Source organism: Phacochoerus africanus, chromosome 12 (genome assembly GCF_016906955.1).
Source record: "Phacochoerus africanus isolate WHEZ1 chromosome 12, ROS_Pafr_v1, whole genome shotgun sequence".
NCBI classification, from domain to species: Eukaryota; Metazoa; Chordata; class Mammalia; order Artiodactyla; family Suidae; genus Phacochoerus; species Phacochoerus africanus.
In genome coordinates this window covers 34,966,211-34,987,097 of record NC_062555.1, presented here as the reverse complement: position 1 = coordinate 34,987,097, position 20,887 = coordinate 34,966,211, and the positions used below count along the sequence as shown (strand labels likewise).

General features: G+C 42.2%; 1 protein-coding gene across 1 annotated transcript in view; it reads right to left on the bottom strand.

Moving 5' to 3' along the window:
* Positions 1 to 8,865: 8,865 nt before the first annotated feature.
* The window catches only part of AGTPBP1 (ATP/GTP binding carboxypeptidase 1), a 140,402-nt gene continuing 128,380 nt past the window's right edge, over positions 8,866 to 20,887 (bottom strand). The window contains 1 exon segment of the mRNA XM_047754885.1: positions 8,866 to 9,629. Coding sequence (XP_047610841.1) covers positions 9,452 to 9,629 — 178 coding nt within the window. The 3' untranslated portion in view covers positions 8,866 to 9,451.

The following is a 20,887-nucleotide window of genomic DNA, read 5'->3' as shown; positions in this document are numbered from 1 at the left end:
AGATATTTTCTGACCTACTAGGGAGAAGAAAGAAAGAAACAAGAGTCACAAGGGCCACCCCCCAGAGTTAGACCATTTATTGAGCTGTTATTTTGTGTGAAGCTTTGTACCTGACACCCTACAAATTTGGGTTTCTGTGACCTCACAAGCTGGAACAATGTTTGGTGAATTAATGAAATAGACAGTAAATCCTTCACCCAATGTAACTTATTCCGAGTTAGTACAGCAGACCTACGAAAGGGCATTCTCAGCACCGTGGGTTATTTAAATCAGATTCTATTTACACAACAATGTGAGTGACTCAGGTCCACTCCAGGTCCTGGTAAAGATCCGGGTAAAGAGAAACACTCATTTTCCCAGGTTCATCAATAAAGACAAAAAATAGGGACATGGGTCTGACAAAGAGGCAAAGGCTGACTTAGGTACTGAGATCTGTTGGGTTTGCCCTTCTAGCGGTTCACGGATTAAAGTGTCTCCAGTTTCCATGAAGTTGAGTGACATTTTTGATCCCCAATGAAGAGGCAATTTCTAGACAGTTTTTAAGCAAGATATAAAGACGATAGACTATCTCTTGCTTTTCTTCCCTCTGTTCTGCATGTGCATTACTCTCTCGTGGGAACAGAGCAGACAAAACTCCCGAGTCGCATCATTTTCCTTCAGCCGGTAGGTTGCTGCTATTACTTTGGGTCTCTATAACCTCACCAGCCTGTGACAGCAGTGACATTAACGAACTGGTGAATTAACTAAAGGGACATTAAATTGTCTACCCGGTGCAAAGGAATCCCGAATTAGAAAAGTAGGGCCATATAGGGCATCTTTGGTCCCTTTGAATCAAATTGGATCATTTGAAAGTATCCACAATGAATAAGATCTCAGGGCTCAGAAGCTGGGCCCACAAAAAAACAAATGTGCTGTGGGAGGCTGGCAAGGACACGGGTGGTGCTGACGAGCAGAGAGGATAAAGATGCAAAGGATCATTCCAAAGATCTGTGGAGCACACACACCTTGGGGGTTATTACTTCTGTCCCCAGGAAGTTCCTAGGCAGGTGGCTTTGGCTCGGAATGGGAGCTATTTGAATATTAACATACTAAAAACCAAAAGGAAAAATCTTGCTGTGCTATGTCTACCTTCTACCCAGTTGTCTTCCTCAAACTCAATTTTTGAAACAGCTTTCCACTTCTCTAGGCCTGCAAAAAGAAGTTTCTTTGTTCCTGCAGAAACTGATGCTTGCATACAGTACGAAACAGCTCCGTGAGTCACAACCCTGTCACTGCCCGTGATTCTGTGTGTTTCAGCCCATTGGTTTTACTCATTAGAGTCCGTGGCTGGTTTCCACACACAGCCCCCCCTGGCACTACCTGTTCAGTGGATCCCAAGCAGGTGCCTAGTGGAGAATGAGACATGCTGTAAAGTGTGGCACTTCCTTCAAGAGGGAACACTCACAATCCAACTTTATTAATCAGTGATTTTCTCATCATACAGATCCTCCAGATAAAGGATTTAACGACTCTCCCTTCCTTTTTTCTTTCGTTTTCTTTTCTTTCTTTTTCTTTTCTTTCTTTTTCTTTCTTCTTTCTTTTTCTTTCTTGTCTTTTTTCTTTCTCTTTCTTTTTCTTTCTTCTTATTTTTGCCCCTCCATGTTTTCTGTCTTATTTCCATGATTTCTTGGTACCAGCTTAACGTGTCCTCTTCGTATTATTTGTAAATGTGCACTGATGTGTTCTTTCTTTTTATTGCTCTTCCTTATTTTCTCTTACTTTCTTTCTTTATTTCTTCCTTCAAACATTGTTTTCCTTTTAGGCTGTTTCTTTTTTGTCACGTTTTCATACTTCTTCTCTGTACTGATCTTTCATTTCTGCGTTGGACGACACACTGAGGCACAGGCCCGTGCCCAGGCCCGCGCCAACCCCAGGAACTGCTTATAGCACGCGATACCTCCTGATGGACCCCCACCCTCACTACCACCCCACCACCACAAGTAACCGCAAATGCCACCCCCCACGCTCCTCCCGTCTTAATTCTCTCATGCCGACCTAAAGAGTTCTTTTCTGTCTGTTTTGGCATGACTTTTTCTTATATCCACTATAGAATAGGATTATTTATGTTAGTGCTCGTATGTAGACGTCTAACTTTTGCTTTTATATGATCCTGCTCTATTGTGCGTAGAGTCTCTAGTGAAACTCCTGCTTCTACGCCGTCCATTCTTACCCTCAGCTCCACCATCCCAAAAAAAGTTCGCTTCTTCTCTCCTTTTATAAAATTTTTTAGGATGGGTGTACTGTGGGGACGCGGGACCGTGCAGTGGCTGAATTGCTATCTGAATTCCATCACGGCTTTCCCAAAAGGAGCCAGGTGATGGGAGACAGCCTATAAACAGAGCTACTCCTGAGAAGTGAAATGTGATGGCCACCTGTTACAGCTTCTGAGTTAGCGAGGGTGCTGAGATTGGACTTAAAAGTGTTCCACTATTCCAGTACCTGTCCCTTGGGGGTATAAGTAAAATGGCAGCTCCATTTACACCATGTAAACAAGCCACACTTGAACCTCACTGGCCAGGAAAAGTACTCCCTGGTGAGATACAGTGGAGTCTGGGATGACAACTTTGTAAAACCCCTGATAGAAGTTTTTCATCACTTTCCTGCTTGACTTGAATAAGAAACTATTCTCCAGCAGTTATTAATAGTATGATTTTTAGCAAGTTAGTTTCTGCATCTGTCAAATGGGGAGAATAGTAGTACCTGTCACAGGGTTGTCATGAAGATTGAATAGGCATAGACTTGGGACATAGATCTGTGCCTGTAGCATAGTAGGTATTCTGCAAGTGCTAGCTTTTATTATCATCGAAGCAAAGCATCGTTAATTTATTCACTCCATGTATAGGACAGATTGATGTGCTTCGGAGTGGTTTTACCAGAAGACTCCCCGAATCACAGTAACTAGAAGTTAAGCCAGGTGGAGTCCTGGAGCTCTCCTCCTTGTTCAGGATGCTTACGCTTTTGAGTGTGGGACACAGACCCTGAGAATGACGCACAATGGTTGTCATCTACAGGGCAGGCAAGGGTGCACCCTGCAGATGGTTACAGAGGCAGTTACTCAGCTGTCCAGTTGACAACTACTGATGCATAAGCTTAGAATGACCGAACCTCGGGGAGTTCCCATTGTGGCGCAGCAGAAATGAATCCGACTAGGAACCGTGAGGTTGTAGGTTCGATCCGTGGCATGGCACAGTGGGTTAAGGATCTGGCATTGCTGTGAGCTGTGGTGTAGGTCACAGACATGGCTCAGATCCTGTGTTGCTATGGCTGGGGCGTAGGCCGGCAGCTGTAGCCCCTATTCGACTCCTAGCCTGGGAACCTCCATATGCCACAGGAGTGGCCTTAAAAAGAAAAAAAAAAAAAGAATGACTGAACCTCAAGAATGATGTAAGCCAAAGCCAAATTTAATCAGCCAAGGACTAAAAGCCCTTATAAAATATTTGCCAATAACACAATCATAAATTAATAATAATACAAAGAGTGTTTAGATCATCTTACTCTTGTTTTGTATTATAAAAAGACTATGTTCCTGTAACTAAAATCCAATCTAGAAAAACAGGTAATTATGAGCTTATCTCTAAAGCTTATTTGTTGGCCCTCACAGTTAGGTGATAATCAAACTATAGAATAAACAAATTCTTTAAAGAAAGGGAAACAAAAATGTGCTTAGGTTAAGCCTATGAGACAAAATGCACTTTAGGTAAGTGTGCTAGACAAAATTCTTTCCCTCATCATCCTAAGATCATTTTAAAGCAGCCTCAAGAGAAAGCAGAAAAGACAGAGAAAGGCTTGTACTAAACCATTACCTATTTTTAAACATAAAATAAAAAAGACTCCAGAGACCCTTTCCTTTTAAAAAATAAAATGTTTAGAAACAAAAACTGGATGGACTGCCTTCCTCCCAACTACCCAGAAAAACACTGATGTGCAAAATACACAAATCATTCCATGGGCTAAAAGAGAAAGTGTTTCCATCATGTTTGTTTTCATGAAGCACCCGGGAGCAAGACTTCCCAATCCTGATACTGGCATTTAGCTCTGCCCACCCAGCTTAGGGACCCTGGGGCACACAGTGATAAAACAATTGCACATTTTTCCAGTATTGTCAAACTATTTACACGGGGCAGAGGGGGCTGGCTCGCTTGCAGACGGTGCAGGTTGCAGGTTACTGCCTGCTCGAAGAAGCACAGGGCAGTGGGCAGAGGAGCCCACGGGTGGGGTCTGAGCCTCAGATCTGCTACTCACAAGTCCGGGTTAGTCATCTGGCCTAAGGGGCCACCTTCCTCACATATTAAATGGAAATGCAAATGTATCTGTTTGCTAATGGTGTTTTCGTGATGCTCAAAGGAGAACACTTTTATTTTCTTTATTTTATTTTTTGCTTTTTAGGGCTGCACCTGCAGCATAGGGAGGTTCCCAGACCAGGGGTCGAATCGGAGCTGTAGCTTCTGGGCCATGCCAAGGCAACACAGATCCAACCTGCATCTGTGACCTACACCGCAGCTCACAGCAATGCCAGGTCCTTTACCCACTGAGCGAGGCCAGGGATCATACCTGCATCTTCATGGATACCAGTCAGATTTGCTTCTGCTGAGCATGACAGGAACTCCCCAAATGAGAAAACTTTTAAGAAAGCACTTCTCAAATTTTAAAGAGCCTTTGAAATGCTCTTTATCTAAGCATCTCGTGTGGATGAAAGGCAGGGATCTGGAGTTTCGAGCAGTGGGTGGATGGAAATGGCTTTGGAATTGGAAACTGAGTAGTATTAAGCCTTCATCCCATTACATTTGCTCTTTGGTCTAATTGACATCACTCAACAAAAAGATCTCGGTTCCCTGTCCGCTTGCTTCCTGGGTCCCTCTTGTTAATTTGATGCACTACCGAAGAGGTGCGTGGCTTCCCATATTAATATTTCACAACATCTGTGTTCTCCGTTACTACTGCAGAGAACTTTAAAGATACTGCAAAGTCATCTCTTGGGATAATATTCTTTCTGAACAAACCAGTAACAGGTCTCCTCACTGGAGGAGAGAATTCTGGTGTTTCCAGGAGGCACTGATGGAACTATGGCTCATTTCGGGCACAGTAAGCTTTTCGGGTAGATGCAAAATGAAAGTGCATTTCTGCCATGTTTCAGTGTTTATCTGCTGTTTCTGCCTCCCAAGAATATCCCTTAGTGTCCCTTCCTTTTAACTTCTCTTAGGACGGGACGTGCTTTGGGTAGGGCCACTCCTTCGGTTAAAGGACACCGAGTGAAGGTTGGCGAATTTTCAGGGCGGATTCAGACATACATACCTGGGCAATGGACACATCTTTTCCAGTGAGAGAAAATTCCATTTAAATAGATTCAACTCTGCAGGTGCGTTATGGGCCCAGATAACAGAGGCAATTGAGGCTTCACCACCAGTTTGATGCGGGGCCCAGGTGATAGGAGGAACCGGTTTCTCTTGGCTCTGTTCCTTCACTGCTGGTTGTCTTGAGAGAGCGTTCTCCTCTCAGGGCTGCGCCAGGGGTAGATCCTTCCTTACCGAGGCATTGCCATCAACCCTTAGCCTGGGAACTTCCCTATGTCACAGGTACGGCCCAGAAAAGAAAAAAGAAAATGAGACTTTCTTCTGAGTTCCCTTTTTTCTATGCAGGAATTTAAATATGCTTTAACCAGAGAAAAATTTACTTACTAAATCATATAACATTCTGTTGTAGAATAGCCTTTCCATTAAAATATTGCTTCAATATGTTTTATTTTTTTTTTCCTAAGGGGGAGGACTAAATCTTCACCAAAATCAGAGACATATTCACTGATTTTCAATGGATATTTTGTAATGATTAAAATACAGAGGAAAACAAAAAGATTTATAAAGATACATTTATAGTTTCACTACTGTAATTTACTTCTGGATCATGCACAAAAGCAATTCCATTAGTACATTGATTATATTACACATTTCAGTGCTTATAATAATATGATCATCTTTATTTTGGATACCTGACATTTAAGAGGTGTCATATTCATTGTGGTTAAGGGCTGTCTCAAGTGGAACTCCAGCTTACCTGTTTTTTTTTGTTTTTGTTTTTCTTTTTAGGGCCACACCTGCAGCACATGGAGGTTCCCAGACTAGGAGTTGAATTGGAGCTGTAGCTGCCAGACTACGCCACAGCCACAGCAACACGGGATCCAAGCCACATCTGCAACCTACACCACAGCTCACGGCAATGCCGGATCCTTAACCCACTGAGCAAGGGCAGGGATCAAACCCGAGTCCTCCTGGACTCGGGTTTGTTAATCTCTGAGCCACAACCGGAATTGCCATTACTTAACTTGTAATTAATGGATTCAGACAAATGTCCATGTTTCTAAACACCACACAAAAACTGGCAAAAGTGGCAGGGATTGATTACAAATGACACTTAATGCAGAACAAAATCCTGATTCAGACAGCACTATGACTGCAAAAAGGATAAGCCGATGTGAACTCTGGCCTGATTAATTTTGCGAATTCAAAAAGACCAACCCTCAAGTTTTAACATTCCTCACTTTGCAGGGGAAGGCAAAGAACAGCAGCTGTCACAAGACCTGGGCTAAAACCCTGGCTCTGTCTCTCAGTGACCCTGTGATCTTGATCTCTGCCTATCTTCTTGACCTTTAAATTAGCTTGATCTGCTTGGTGCCAATTTCCAATTCAGAGGGCCTGTGACTCTCAGGAAATAGTGTTGCTGAAAGAGCAACAGCTCGTATCAGTGGTTCTCATGGTGTGGTTCCTGCAGCATCGCCACCTGAAAATTTTTAGGAAATGCAGATGTGGGGGCCCCACCCCAGATCTGCTGATTCCATAATCTGCATTTTGAGAAGCAAGCCCCCCAGGTGATTGTAATGCACACTGCATATACAATTTGAGAAACATTGGATGAGATCAAAACTATAGTTGAGAAATTCAGAGTTCCAGAGTTCCTATTGTGGCACAGTGGAAAGGAATCTGACTAGGAAACATGAGGTTGTGGGTTCGATCCTTGGCTTTGCTCATTGGGTTAAGGATCCGGCATTGCTATAAGCTGTGGTGTAGGTCACAGATGCAGCTTGGATCTGGGATTGCTGTGGCTGTGGTGTAGGCTGGCAGCTGTAGCTCCTATTTGACCCCTAGCCTGGGAACCTCCATATGCCATAGGTAGGGCCCTAAAAAGCAAAAACACAAAACAAAAAACAAAAACAAAAATTCACAGTTCCAAACGCAATGTAAATTAAATAAATCTAAATTCTACCCTTAGACTCAGTTTATTAGGTACACACTAATTTTCAGGATTATGGCACTGAAGGCATCTCAGTTATTCTTTGAAAACCCTAAAAAGACAGAGCCGCAGAGGTTAAAATTTGGGGCATTTTTAGCTACTAATGGTCAATGAAGCTTAGTTTTACCCCTAATTAGGAAAGTTTGGATTTTAAATTATTTCTTAGTTTTCTAAGGCTATTGAAGAAAAAAGGCATTTCCTAACTATAAAAACTTCCTCTTCAATCCTGTGAATAATTATTTAATAAAAGGCATATTCACATGTGTAACATCTAAAAGAGGTGCTTCATCAATATAAAATATTACAGCAGTACCCAGTAAGGGGTTTTTACACTGCTAACATAAGAAACACACATCCTGAGTTATTCTGCATGTTACAGTAACTGCAGTTGCCTTTCATATGTGAATACCTTGGTTTTTAATTTCCAGTTTTATGAGAGCCAAGAAAAGTTTACATACAGACAGAGGGACTCTGTAATCCACCCTCTGAAGAAACTTTAATTATGTATGTAACTATTTTATATATAAAATACACAATAAACAAGTTTATGAATCATTAGATAATTATTAAATAAATAATACTTTACCTTGCTAAGACATCCTGATCGCTCCTAAATCAGAGCATCGCACACTAAGAGGGCTGGTTCAACTTCACGATCTGTTTAGTCTTTATTTTCTGAGATTAATAAGAATTAGGTTATTTAGAGGGGAAAAAATCTCATTATTGTTAAATATGTTAAATATGGCTCCCCTGACACTAAAAAGAAGCTACACCGAGGATGAAATGTGTCACGTTATAAAACAATGAAAAGCATTGGTTTGGAAAATGCAAAACACTGACATACTCTTTTATGGTCTCTTTTCGATTATTACATACTTTTTAAAAAAAGCTTTTTAGGAATTCTTTCAGGAACAAGTGAAGATAACATGCCAAAACTGAAGCACCTGAGTCTCGGCGGGCATCCGTACATGAGTTATCTTTTTGGATTTATCTTGCTACAACAGAAACTTGCTTCTTAAAGCACTTATCCAAAGTCACTGGGCTTGTTTGACTTTGCCTGATGACAAAGTCTTTCCTGCAGCAGGACAGCTTAAACGGGGGAAGATGTCACTACCAGAAAAGGCTGAAACTCTCTGTCACCTTCTAGGACTCAGTTACCAGTGCCAGCATGCCCTGATGAATTCGCATTGGTGCGTCTCATTACGGCACAGCTCAGGAAGTGCTAAATAAGCTTCATCCACAAAAGCACATTTAATACTGGCTCGTATCCTCACGGCATTTGTAAAACTTCCTGACAAACTGACTGAAATCACAGACTTGAGGTGCACCCACGAGACACAATGTAGGAGAAGAGAGCTATTAAAATACGTCTTTTTGGATAGATACTTGTATACCCATATCATATAAAACTGAACACCGATAAATGAAGCATTTTTAAAATAAATACTGATCAACGGGTTCGGATGTTAGCTTTTATAATATTGTCCCAAAGATTTTATACACTAAATAATCTGAGCTGGTTAAAAAGGATGACGAAATGAATGCAACGTTTAATATATTTTTATTTAATTTGGTAAATGAAGAATGTCATGTTTTCAAGGCAAACTCTGGATTATTTCAGTCACAACTCAACAGTGAACATGATTCTGAAGAACAATCTTCTTTTCAATATTTACCCACCCCCCCACACACAGACACATCTACAGGAATCCATGTACATATATATTAAGTTTTCAACAACTCAGGATTCTCAACAACTCTAGAATTTAGATTTGATAGTCTCACACACTTCAGAATTATCCATTTGATGCAGTATATAGCCATAAGGAGATAAAAATTCATGCAGTGATACTCAGGGGTTTTGGTTTTTTGTTTTTTTTTTTAAAAAGTAAATCCAATAGTTGATACTTCAATGCTAAGTAAAGTGCACTGAAGATCTAAAATAAAACAAGTGCCAATTTCATCATGAATTAATAAACACATTTATTGTCTTGAAACCAAAACAGGCCCGAGGTGCTTTCTGTCTTTCTGAGTTGGCTCTCTGGACACTCAGGTCTCTCAAACTTCCTGTATAATAAAACCCAAGATAGTTAATTTCTTCTTTGCAAGTTAACAAGAGATCGCAAAGGGCTCAAGGCAGGTATGTTCGCGATAATTCAGAGTCAGAAAGTACTTCTTCTTGCGCAGAAGGTTCATAGTCTCCTGCGTTTTCGGCCACTTCAATATCTAACTCATCGTTACTTTCTGCGCTGTAGTCAACTTCCTCAAGGAATCGAGGTTCGTCTTCATCCAAAACGTAGGTGGTGGGGCTGGAGCCAAAGCACATAGAACACAAAAGAGACTCTGTTAGATTCTAAGGTTCTAGGACAAGATTATTTGACCATCCTGGATGAACTGTGATTTCCATATAAGGTCAATAATTGGCATTGATATTTGAAATGTTATCCAAATAAACAAATTAAGAGATTTATAATAGCTGACATCTACTGCACTGATAATAAAGGGTGAAATGCTCATTTTTAATTGCCTGACCAGAGGGTCAATATATATCCTACAATTAGCTACAGAAAATAAGGGACTCTCTCTTTAGGTTACTTCCTTGAAAGATTTCATCAGTGTCCAGGCTTAAATGTTCAGTGTGAGCACTATAAATCAAGTAACAGATCATTTCAATAGGCGTTATAAGAAACTGTGGTATCTAATTGGTTCTTCAAGTCATGCCCTGAAACCACTTATTTTAAGTCTATAAAGTAATCATTTGCCATAAAAACAGCCCATATACCCATCCTCATATAGTTTCCACTGATCGAGAATAAAAATGAGAAACAAATGGACACTCCCTACCCAGATTAATTACTTCCCCTTGGGACACAGAAGATATTTGCTTAAAAGCACTAAGTGCTTCTAAATATTTCATTAGGTAGGCTGTTTGGGATTAAGACAACTCGTCCACTAGTGTAAGATACTCTTTCCTCTTCAAAAAATCACTGTATTCTCATTTGTCCCCATTTGGGAGATTTTATACACACACGCACACACACACACACACACACACACACACACACACACACACACACACACACCCCATACAAAGAAACACTATAGAAACATTTTAATGCCCCCATTTTATGACCAAAATGACCTTAGTTTCATATAGATGTTATGTTTGCTTATATCCCACCTAGTTCCAAAAAAAAGATGTCCCATAGCTGATGCAATTAAAAGCTATAAAATCAGACAATAAAAAGAGAACAATAATCTTTTCAAATGAACAGAGAAGCAGATGTTATCAGGCACCTAAAACGGAAGAACTCCTGCAACTGAATATTAAACTCAGTTCAGACATCTGGAAGTTTAGGCGGGAAAGACAAGTTAATGGATTATATGGTTCTAATTTTTTGAGAAGGGAAGGTAAAACTCATCTGGTGAGAGGATCTTTTTTTCCCTAGAACTGTTTTAATCTTGCTCATTAAAGAGAAGAGAAAAATACATTGCCAAATGACCTTGATTTTATATAGTAAGATCCTCTTAAACATTCAGAGCTTGCAGTTTGATAGACTGGTCTGGATACATCAAGCTGAGGGGCTTGGAGGATTGTATAAAACTTTAAAACACATCTAATATTCACAAGATCAATTTCACAGGTATGCAACTAAAATATCATGATGCTTACTTAGGTTTTTAGAAAAAGAAAGTTGCATTACAAAATTATTTGCATTTTAAACAATTGTTCTCTTTCTTTCCTTTGAAAAATTACCATTCATTCCACCTTCACTTTGGTGTTTCTAATTCTCAGGGTAGCCCAGCTGATTCTTAGAGGAGATGGAAGGCTAGCTGAAGCAAAGGCGGGGGGGAACAGTAAAGAGAGAAGGCAAGAAAAATCTCTTGCCAAGTTTGCTTATTTTCTTCCTGGAGACTATCACAAGAAGAAATGATCGGGAGTTCCCGTCGTGGCGCAGTAGAAACGAATCCAACTAGGAACCATGAGGTTGTGGGTTTGATCCCTGACCTCGCTTAGTGGGTTAAGGATCCGGCGTTGCTGTGAGCTGTGGTGTAGGTGGCAGACTCGGCTCGGATCTGGGGTTGCTGTGGCTCTGGCATAGGCTGACAGCTATAGCTCCAATTAGACCCCTAGCCTGGGAACCTCCATATGCCACAGGTGTGGCCCTAAAAAAATCAAAAGACAAAAAAAAAAAAAAAAAGAAAGAAAAGAAAAAAGGAATGATCATGGAAATGCAAAGATGAGATACCTTTGCTTCAGGGCCATGTATCCATGTACGACCCCAGGGGCTAGAGAAACCAACCAGAACTACAGAGGCTGGCTCCTCGGTGATGAGGCACAGGGGCCACTGCAGTGCAAATACCCAGCAGCATCATGGGGTCTCCTAATAGGCAGGAAGAGCACAAAATTCCCATGTGGTGGGTTGGTGGGGAGGCAAGTATGATTCAGGAGAGCTACAGACAGCACAATTCCAACTCCACCCTATCACAACAACCATCAGGAGAACAGACTGGCATAAAATGAACTGATTTTGGGAAGCTCAGCCATACTCACTGGGGGCAGCACAAAGACCCAGTTCTACATGGGACGATGAATACTAAAAAATTAATCACTTTGAAGTCAGGGCAAGAGTTTAAAAAAAAAAAAAAAAGCCTAATCTTAGAAGCTGTAAGTCAATAAGGAAACTGCAGAAGAGAAGTTGATTTAGAGGCAACAAATATACACAAGATCAGGCATAAAAGCTCCCAGACAGCAGCAACTTGGAGTAGAGCTGGTATCAGATGCTGGTAAGCGCTTTCAACACAGAGGCGCACCACCTGGAAAGTAAGCTCCTGGAACTTTAGAAGAAATTTCATAAGAAAGAATGCACACGGAGTTCCCGTTGTGGCTCAGTGGTTAATGAATCCGACTAGGAACCATGAGGTTTCAGGTTCGATCCCTGGCCTTGCTCAGTGGGTTAAGGATCTGGCGTTGCCGTGAGCTGTGGTGTAGGTCAAAGACGTGGTTCGGATCCCGTGTGGCTGTGGCTCTGGTGTAGGCCGGCAGCTACAGCTCCAATTCAACCCCTAGCCTGGGAACCTCCATATGCTGCGGGAGCGGCCCAAGAAATGGCAAAAAGACAAAAAAAAAAAAAAAAAAAAAGAATGCGCAGGGCTCTGGACACAGGAGGTATTTGAGACTGTCCGTTCCTGGCCTTGGCTCCTTCAGATGCAAACTTTGATATGAATTCCATTCACGTTCTGGCATCACCCATCTGGTTTCATAGTCTCATTTCATGCCTACAACCCATACGGGTCCTCATACTTGACCACTGTGTCTGCAGATCCTAAGAAAATCATGTTCTTTGCCCAGCTTCCTTAAGGCCTGCACTGTAGCTGAAATAGTCCGGTATTTTCCCGCAATGGTAACAGGCCGACAGTCCTAATAGAGGGTGGAGAGCAGGGCAGGGAGGAGAGGAGAGATCAGTAGATTTCAGTTTCAGGAGCCAGGGGAAGACTGAGAAAGGGAGAGAGAAGGAAGATTACAACTGCCAGCACTCCACTGGAAGCAGCCTTCCCACTGGTTCTTCAGATGATCTTCCTTTATTAAAGCCCATCTTGGGGGAAGTGCCCTTTCTCTAAATGCCATCTGTGCTCTGCACATTCCATCTGCTTGCTTCTTCTTCTTTTTTGCTTATTAGGGCCTCTCTTGTGGCATATGGAGGTTCCCAGGCTTGGGGTCCAATTGGAGCTGCAGCTGCTGGCCTATGCCACAACCACAGAAATTCAGAATCTGAACTACATCTGTGACCTACACCACAGCTCACAGCAATGCCGGATCCTTAACCCAGTGAGCAAGGCCAGGGATGGAACCTACGTCCTCATGGATACTAGTCGGGTTCATAGCTCCCTGAGCCACAATGGGACCTCCTATCTGATCGCTTCTTTTTTTTTTTTTCTTTTTTTTCGTCTTTTTGTCTTTTCTAGGGCCGCTCCCACGACACATGGAGGTTCCCAGGCTAGGGGTCCAATCGGAGCTGTAGCCACCGGCCTACGCCAGAGCCACAGCAATGCAGGATCCGAGCCGCGTCTGCAAACTACACCACAGCTCATGGCAACGCCGGATCCTTAACGCACTGAGCAAGGGCAGGGATAGAACCCGCAACCTCATGGTTCCTAGTTGGATCCATTAACCACTGTGCCACGATGGGAACTCCTGATCGCTTCTCATATGCAGCGGAAACCTTCTATTTATGGGCTGGTTTTTCTAGTACTAAATCATAAGCACCTTAAGTCAGGAACTGAGACTTGCCCACCTTAGAGCCTCCTGTCAGCTCCCAGATTTGTCTGATACACTGCAGCCCTAAACAAATGTTTGCTGAAGCCTTTATGAGTAGCCACGAGGTTGACAAGATCATCGATTTTTACATTACCCAATCCCACTGATTTTACTTTAGTGAAAAAACTTCAGGCACAAGACCAATCATAACAATTCAGCTTTCCTTTTATCAGTAATTCCAACATACGGTTTGAACACTTTACAACTTAGGAAGTGCCTTCACACACATTATCTGACAACGACCTTCACTCGAGAGAAAGAGTTGGAGGTAATTTGCCCGAGGGTTGTAATATAATCCCTTTTCATCAGCAGATAGGAATTCAAATATTTCAATCATAAAAAAGAAGGTATGGTCAATATTTAATTATTTCCCATCATATTACTTTGTTTTCTCACTACTACTTCTTTCTTCCCCTCATTTTCCTCACACATGTTCACTCTTTTTACTCTCTTTGTTTCATTCTAATAGTTATTCCATATACACCTGCCTTAATATCTTCTAGTCCTAGATTTAACTTCTAAGGATTAAGGTAACTAAGCTAAAAACAATTCAACAAGAAAGATTTCATTCTACACAAGAAGAGCATTTTAGTTTAAAAACAAATCCTTCTCATGCTCCTTCAAGAAAAATATCAAAACCTGTTCACCCAATGCATGCTCTCACAGGACAAATCACTGAAATTCTCTGTTGTTTGGAATTGTCATGATGCAGGAAAGGCTTATAATTCTGCCTTTTTTTTTTTGTCTTTTTGCCTTTTCTAGAGCCACTCCTGTGGCATATGGAGGTTCCCAGGCTAGGGGTCCAATCGGAGCCATAGCCGCCGGCCTACACCACAGCCACAGCAACATGGGATCCGAGCCACATCTGCAACCCACACCACAGCCCATGGCAACGCCGGATCCCCAACTCACTGAGCAAGGCCAGGGATCGAACCCGAAACCCCATGGTTCCCAGTCAGATTCGTTAACCACTGCGCCACGACGGGAACTCCTTATAATTCTGCTTTATTCAAATTCAGAAGGTTTTCGGGCTATCTTGATGCTAACCTATTAAGCACTGCACGAAATTACACCTGAAACACTGACCCCTCTCCTTTAAATGGCACGCCCATCAACTGCAATGTGAGCTATTCTGACATCTGAGACACCAGGATGGAGACCCTCGGCTCTGAGATCTCTCCCAGCTCAGAGGAAATGAAACCCTGTGCCTGGAGTCGGAAAGTCTGGGTTTGAGCCTCTCTTCTTCTACCAACAAGCTGTGTGACCTTGAGCAAGTCACTGACTCTCTCCCAGCACCTGTTTTTCTCAAGTGTAAATAAAGCAGCCCCCTGACCTCACAAAGTTATCTGGCTCAAATTAGACAGGAGATGTGAAAGCATTTTAACCACTTAAGCAGTACCCATAGGAAATGTTATTGCCATGGTAATAAAACCTGCCTTGTTAAAGAAAAAGTCAATTGGTCTTTCTCAATCCCTACAGAGTCCTGACGGTGGGCTGCCCCAAGCTAAGGGGACGAAAAACACTGCCTTATCTTTGTGATTCAGAACCCTCCTACCCCTGCAATCCTCTGCAGTTCTGAGACCAAGCTCCCTGTTTTAAAGCAGCACAATAAAGACACCCTGGAGGAGAATCTCTGAAACCTACTGCACACACAGAAAAATATTCCACTGCCCACATCATCAGAAATTTGAGATTTGCTGACTGGGTCTCTCTTGTGCCAAAACGTTAGGTCTAAAGTGAAAGAAAGTCTCTGTTTGCACAAATATTGGGGAAGATTATATGTATACAACTTGATTCCTATCTTAGAGGAGATACAGAGCATCTTCTATAAATCACAGAGTAAACAAAACTATTCATAAAAAAATTCAGGTCGTCTTGAGTCTGATCGAGGCCAGGGGTTAAACCAGAGTCCTTATGAATACTGGCCAGGTTTGTTACCAGTGAGCCACAACGGGAACTTCCTGATATGTTATATGCTTATTCGGAAGACTCAAAAGACACCTAATGTGGGAAGAATAACTTAATTCTTCCAGGAGGCCACCATGAGTTTGACACACAAACATTATACACACTTGTTAGTAGTCATCAAAAGTCTTGTGCAGCTACGTCTCAGAGACTAACCATTACTGGCTGGACACCTACCTGGATCTCAAGGATGAGGATCACTTCCTTCTCTCAGGACAAGCCTCGAAGCTTTCATTACAATCAGATCTGGTCTGGGGTCCGAAGGTGCTCACCTAAGTCCCAAACGTCACTTTTCTAGATGATTTCAATCTTCTCGGTATGTGTAAGTCAGCATTTCACTGACTTAGTACAAACACACCCATGGTTCACTTTTAGTTATAGGCAACTATGATTTCCAGTGGACTACAAGTTGTGCTATTATCTTCAATCCCATGACATAACTGATATGCCCAGAAAATATTTCAATAGCAACCAGAGCTATAAGAATTTTCCACGGGGTAGTAATAAAGGACTCTGGGAAATGCAAACCAGGCTCCACTATGTGCGTTGCAGCCATTAAAAAAGGAAGAGCTTTTTTAAGATTAGTTTGGTTAAATCGTAAATTGTACATTAAAAATGAAGCACGTGGAGTTCCCATCATGGCTCAGTGGTTAATGAATCCAACTAGGAACCATGAGGTTGCGGGTTTGATCCCTGGCCTTGCTCAGTGGGTTAAGGATCTGGCATTGCCATGAGCTGTGGTGTAGGTCGCAGATGTGGCTCGGATCTCGTGTTGCTGTGGCTCTGGAATAGGCCGGCGGCTACAGCTCCGATTAGACCCGTAGCCTGGGAACTTCCATATGCCATGGGTGTGGCCCTAAAAAGCAAACAAAAAAATAAAAGTAAAGCACTTTAATACCAGCAAGCTTTACTACACGGCTAGGGATGAGATACTGCTGGCCACAAATGATCTATATCAACAGGGACTCTCTCGTTGACCCAAACTGGGTCAGGGTCCTCTAAATCCTCCGGATAGAGAGGCCCTAACCTGGGTCTCTGTCTGCTTACTCCAGGGTAAGCAAGACTCCTGCTAGGTCAGTTAACTCCCACTCTCAGGATCTGATGGCCCCAGCCTGCTTTCAGCAAAAATTCTGTCAAGTCGGTTTAGCTAGAGTCTCTCTTACCCCTGATGTTTCCTCTTAGCTATTTTCCATCGACCAACCCCCCAACTCTACTCCTCGGCTATAAATCACCCCTTTTCCTTATTATATCCAGACTGGAGCTCTCCTCTGCCCTATTGCAAAAACCTGCTCCAGCCATCCTCCTGAATCAAGGCTGCCTTACTGTTCTTTAACAAGGGTCATGAATAATTTTTTCTTAAACATCATTAATTGAATTTTCTCGGAAGAAAAAATTCTTACATATTTATAAACAAACACCAGCTTCACATAAAGAAAGTTATGAATAGGAGTTCCCATGGTTGTTCAGCAGGAATGAACCCAACTAGTATCCATGAGCATGCAGGTTAGATCCCTGGGCTTGCTAAGTGGGTTAAAGGATCTGGCGGTGCCTTGAGCGGTGGTGTAGGTCAAAGACACGCCTTGGATCTGGCATAACTGTGGCTGGGATGTAGGCTGCCAGCTAGAATACCCATGGGACCCCTAGCCTAGGAACTTCCTTATGCTGTGGGTGTGGCCCTAAAAAAAAAAAAAAGGTAAATTAGTTAATTTTATGTTGTGTGAATTTCTTTTCAATTAAAAACAAAGGTCCAAATACTGTTTGATTATAAGACAGTAAGTACACTCCATTTAAACACAGAAGTATATTTATTATGATAAAACATTGTATAGAGTTTGGTAATTTTCTTTCTTTCTTTCCTTTTTTTTTTTTGTCTTTTTGCCTTTTCTAGGGCCGCTCCCATGGCATATGGAGGTTCCCAGCCTAGGGGTCTAATCGGAGCTATAGCCGCCGGCCTACACCACAGCCACAGCAATTCCATATCCGAGCTGCGTCTGCAACCTACACCACAGCTCATGGCAACACCGGATCCTTAACCCACTGAGCAAGGGCAGGGATCGAACCTGCAACCTCATGGTTCCTAGTCAGATTCGTTAACCACTGAGCCACGATGGGAACTCCATGTTTGGTAATTTTCAACTTTGCTTTCCCACAGTTTAAACATACAAACTTAAAACCATATGCTTAATATTCTGAAATTTAGTCACCAACACAATATCCTAATGAGAAGCCTATGCTTAAATGTTTCATCAGTTCTCAGATCCTCTAAATGAGGATCACTGAGAAGACTGTTTAATAGTCCAGGTAATGTGTAAAATAAAAACACTTTTTGCTGTACAGCACAGGGAACTCTAACCAATATTCTCTGATGATCTATATGGGAAAAGAACCTGAGAAAAAAATGGATGTATGTATATATATAACTGAATCACGTAATGTTGTACAGCAGAAATGATCACACCTTGTAAATCAACTCTCTTTCAACACAACTTAAATAAATAAATAAATAAATAAATAAATAAATAAATAAATAAGGGGGTTCCCGTCGAGGCTCAGTGGTAAAGAACCCAGCTAGCATCCATGAGGAGGCAGGCTCCATCCCTGGTCTCGCTCAGTGGGTTAAGGATCCGGTGTTGCCGTGGGCTGTGGTGCAGGTCACAGACACAGCGCAGATCTGGCGTGGCTACGGCTGTGGCGTAGGCTAGCAGTTTCCAGCTCTGATTCCACCCCTAGCCTGGGAATTTCCATATGCTGTGTGTGGCGCCCTAGCAAGACTAAATAAATAATTAAGTAAAAACAAAGCACCTTTGCTAAGTTCAAAAGCACCGTAGAGCTGTGTATGGTCAGGCCGCTCTAGAGAGCTGCTCTCTTGCTCTCTGTACATCCCCCACCCAAGGAGTCCCTGCTTCATATGCACATTGTTGTATATGGAATGGATGGTCAACAGGGACCTGATGTATAGTGCAGGGGACTCTGCCCCATGTTCTTTGATAACCTACACGGGAAAAGAATCTAAAAAAAATGGATACATGTATGTGTATAACGGAGTCACTCTGTTGTACAGCAGAAATGATCACAACATTGTAAATCAACTAGAATCCAATAAAACGTCAAAAAAAAAAGAAAGAAAGAAAGAGGAGTCCCTGCCTCACCCACACCCTACTCACAAAGACTGTCTTTCCCTCTTAATCACAGCACCTCATCAGTTCCTTGCCCCCCAAGCCTGCCCCAGCTAGTGACTGTTCTTCTACTCTTTAGATCAGAATGGCTCCACCTGCTTAGTTTATCAAAGGCGCTATGAGGGACCTGCCCCTGTGCCGGTGTCCCTGGCAACTGATAAGCCAATCTGATGCCAATTCCCTGTATAACCAGCGACACCTCTCCCTATTCCATTGCGAAGACTGCTGCCATGTCCTGCCTGCTGTCTGCTCTCCAAGACCTTGTATTGGACGCGTACAATTCGCTACCCAATAAACCACCGATGCCGGTCTCTGGGCTCTTTTTGGTCCTGAGACTGGGCAGTGACAAGGCTTGCAGGCTGGTAGGACTGCAGTCCAACAAGCTAAAAGTTTTTAAATGAGTTCTACCTACTTTTCCAGCTTTGACCTAAAAGAAACATGCACCCCTAGGAAAGACATAAGGCAGATTTAGTGTTATGTGAAATGGAAATTTTATTATACAACAAATACAATTGGGTAAAATTATAATGATTTACCTGTGGTAATTGCCAACGAATGCCCTAAGAATATACAAAATAATTAATTTTCAACCACAGGCTTCTCTAATTTATGGTAAACACAGTGGATCTCAAAAGCCACTAAGATGACAGAAAAACAAATAATTTTTTTAAAAGATGGATGAAGCCATTAAAAAGAAAACTGGAGAGGAGATAATAATAGCAAAGAAGAAATATCAACAAAATGTCAGAAGATGCGTGAAATTAATGGGCTTGAGTTCCAATTTCCTCCACTTTGCTAAGCATCTACAAGCAGGGTAAGACAAGAAGAAAAATGCTGATCTGTATTATAAAGCCCTAGAAAAGTTCAGGAATTGAAGATAATGGCTATCACGGGGAACTGAAAACAGAACTGGTTGAAAGGTTTTATAAAGAGCAATCAGACCTCTAGAGCCCCTTGCTTGGCTTTTATCAGAGAGGCTATTCACTCAGGGCCAAAAGGCAGAAATGGGGTGAAGTGAGGAGAGTAAGTGAAAGTCTGTTCAAAATAACTCCCACAGGGATCCCTGAGTGCTGGCTACTGGCCTTATGCTTCTGCACAATGTCTCTCAATTTTTAAAAGTCATCCTCTAAGAGTTTTTTAAAGAGTTCCCCCACCCCCATGCCCTATTAATGAATTACAATTGAGAATTTAAACTATAAATGTAAATTTCACATCAGATTAGACGCAGCCAAAGAGAGCGGGAGTGAACAGTTGGTTATAAAAAACATGGAGAGAGACAAAAGAATGGAAAGTTATTCATGAGAGTAAAAGGCACAGAGGAGATAGTTAAAAGGTCAAACTTAAAAGTAAATGGAGTCCCAGAAAGAAGGAGATAAAAATGAAGCAGAATCGATGTTCGAAGAGAAAAATGGCAAAGAATTTCCCCAAACTGAGAAGACGTCGAATCGCAAACCTAAGAAACCTGGTGAATTCTACACAAAATAAGTAAAATCACACCTAGGTTAAACCCCTCAATGCTAAAGAATAAGGGAAATTCATAAAAGCAACTTCACCTTAAAAGATAGATCACTTTCAAAGTGGCAACAATAAGACGACCAGCTGACATGACTCAGCGGTGGAAGATTGAAGACAACAACACGCTGAAAAAAAACATTCTCTATCCGGCAAAGATACCCCTCAAAAATGAAGGTGATGACTTAACGCTCTTTGAGAAGAAAAATGACCTCGGATAAAAACTGAAATGTAGGGAGTTCCCGTTGTGGCACAGCAGAAACGAATCTGACTAGCATCCATGAGGACGCAGGTTTGATCCCTGGCCTCACTCAGTGGGTTAAAGATCCGGTGATGCCATGAGCTGTGGTGTAGGTCGCAGATGCGGTTTGGATCCGGCATTGCTGTGGCTGTGGTGTAGGCCAGGGGCTGCAGCTCCGATTCGACCCCTAGCCTGGGAACCTCCGTATGCCGCGAGTGCAGCCATAAAAAGCAAAAAACAAACAAACAAAACCTGAAATGCAGAAAGGAATGAGAAAAGGGGCGGGGGGGGGGGGGGGGGGTTGGTCAGAAAACGTGTGGTGAAATCCACTGACTGCATAAAGCAGTAATGGCA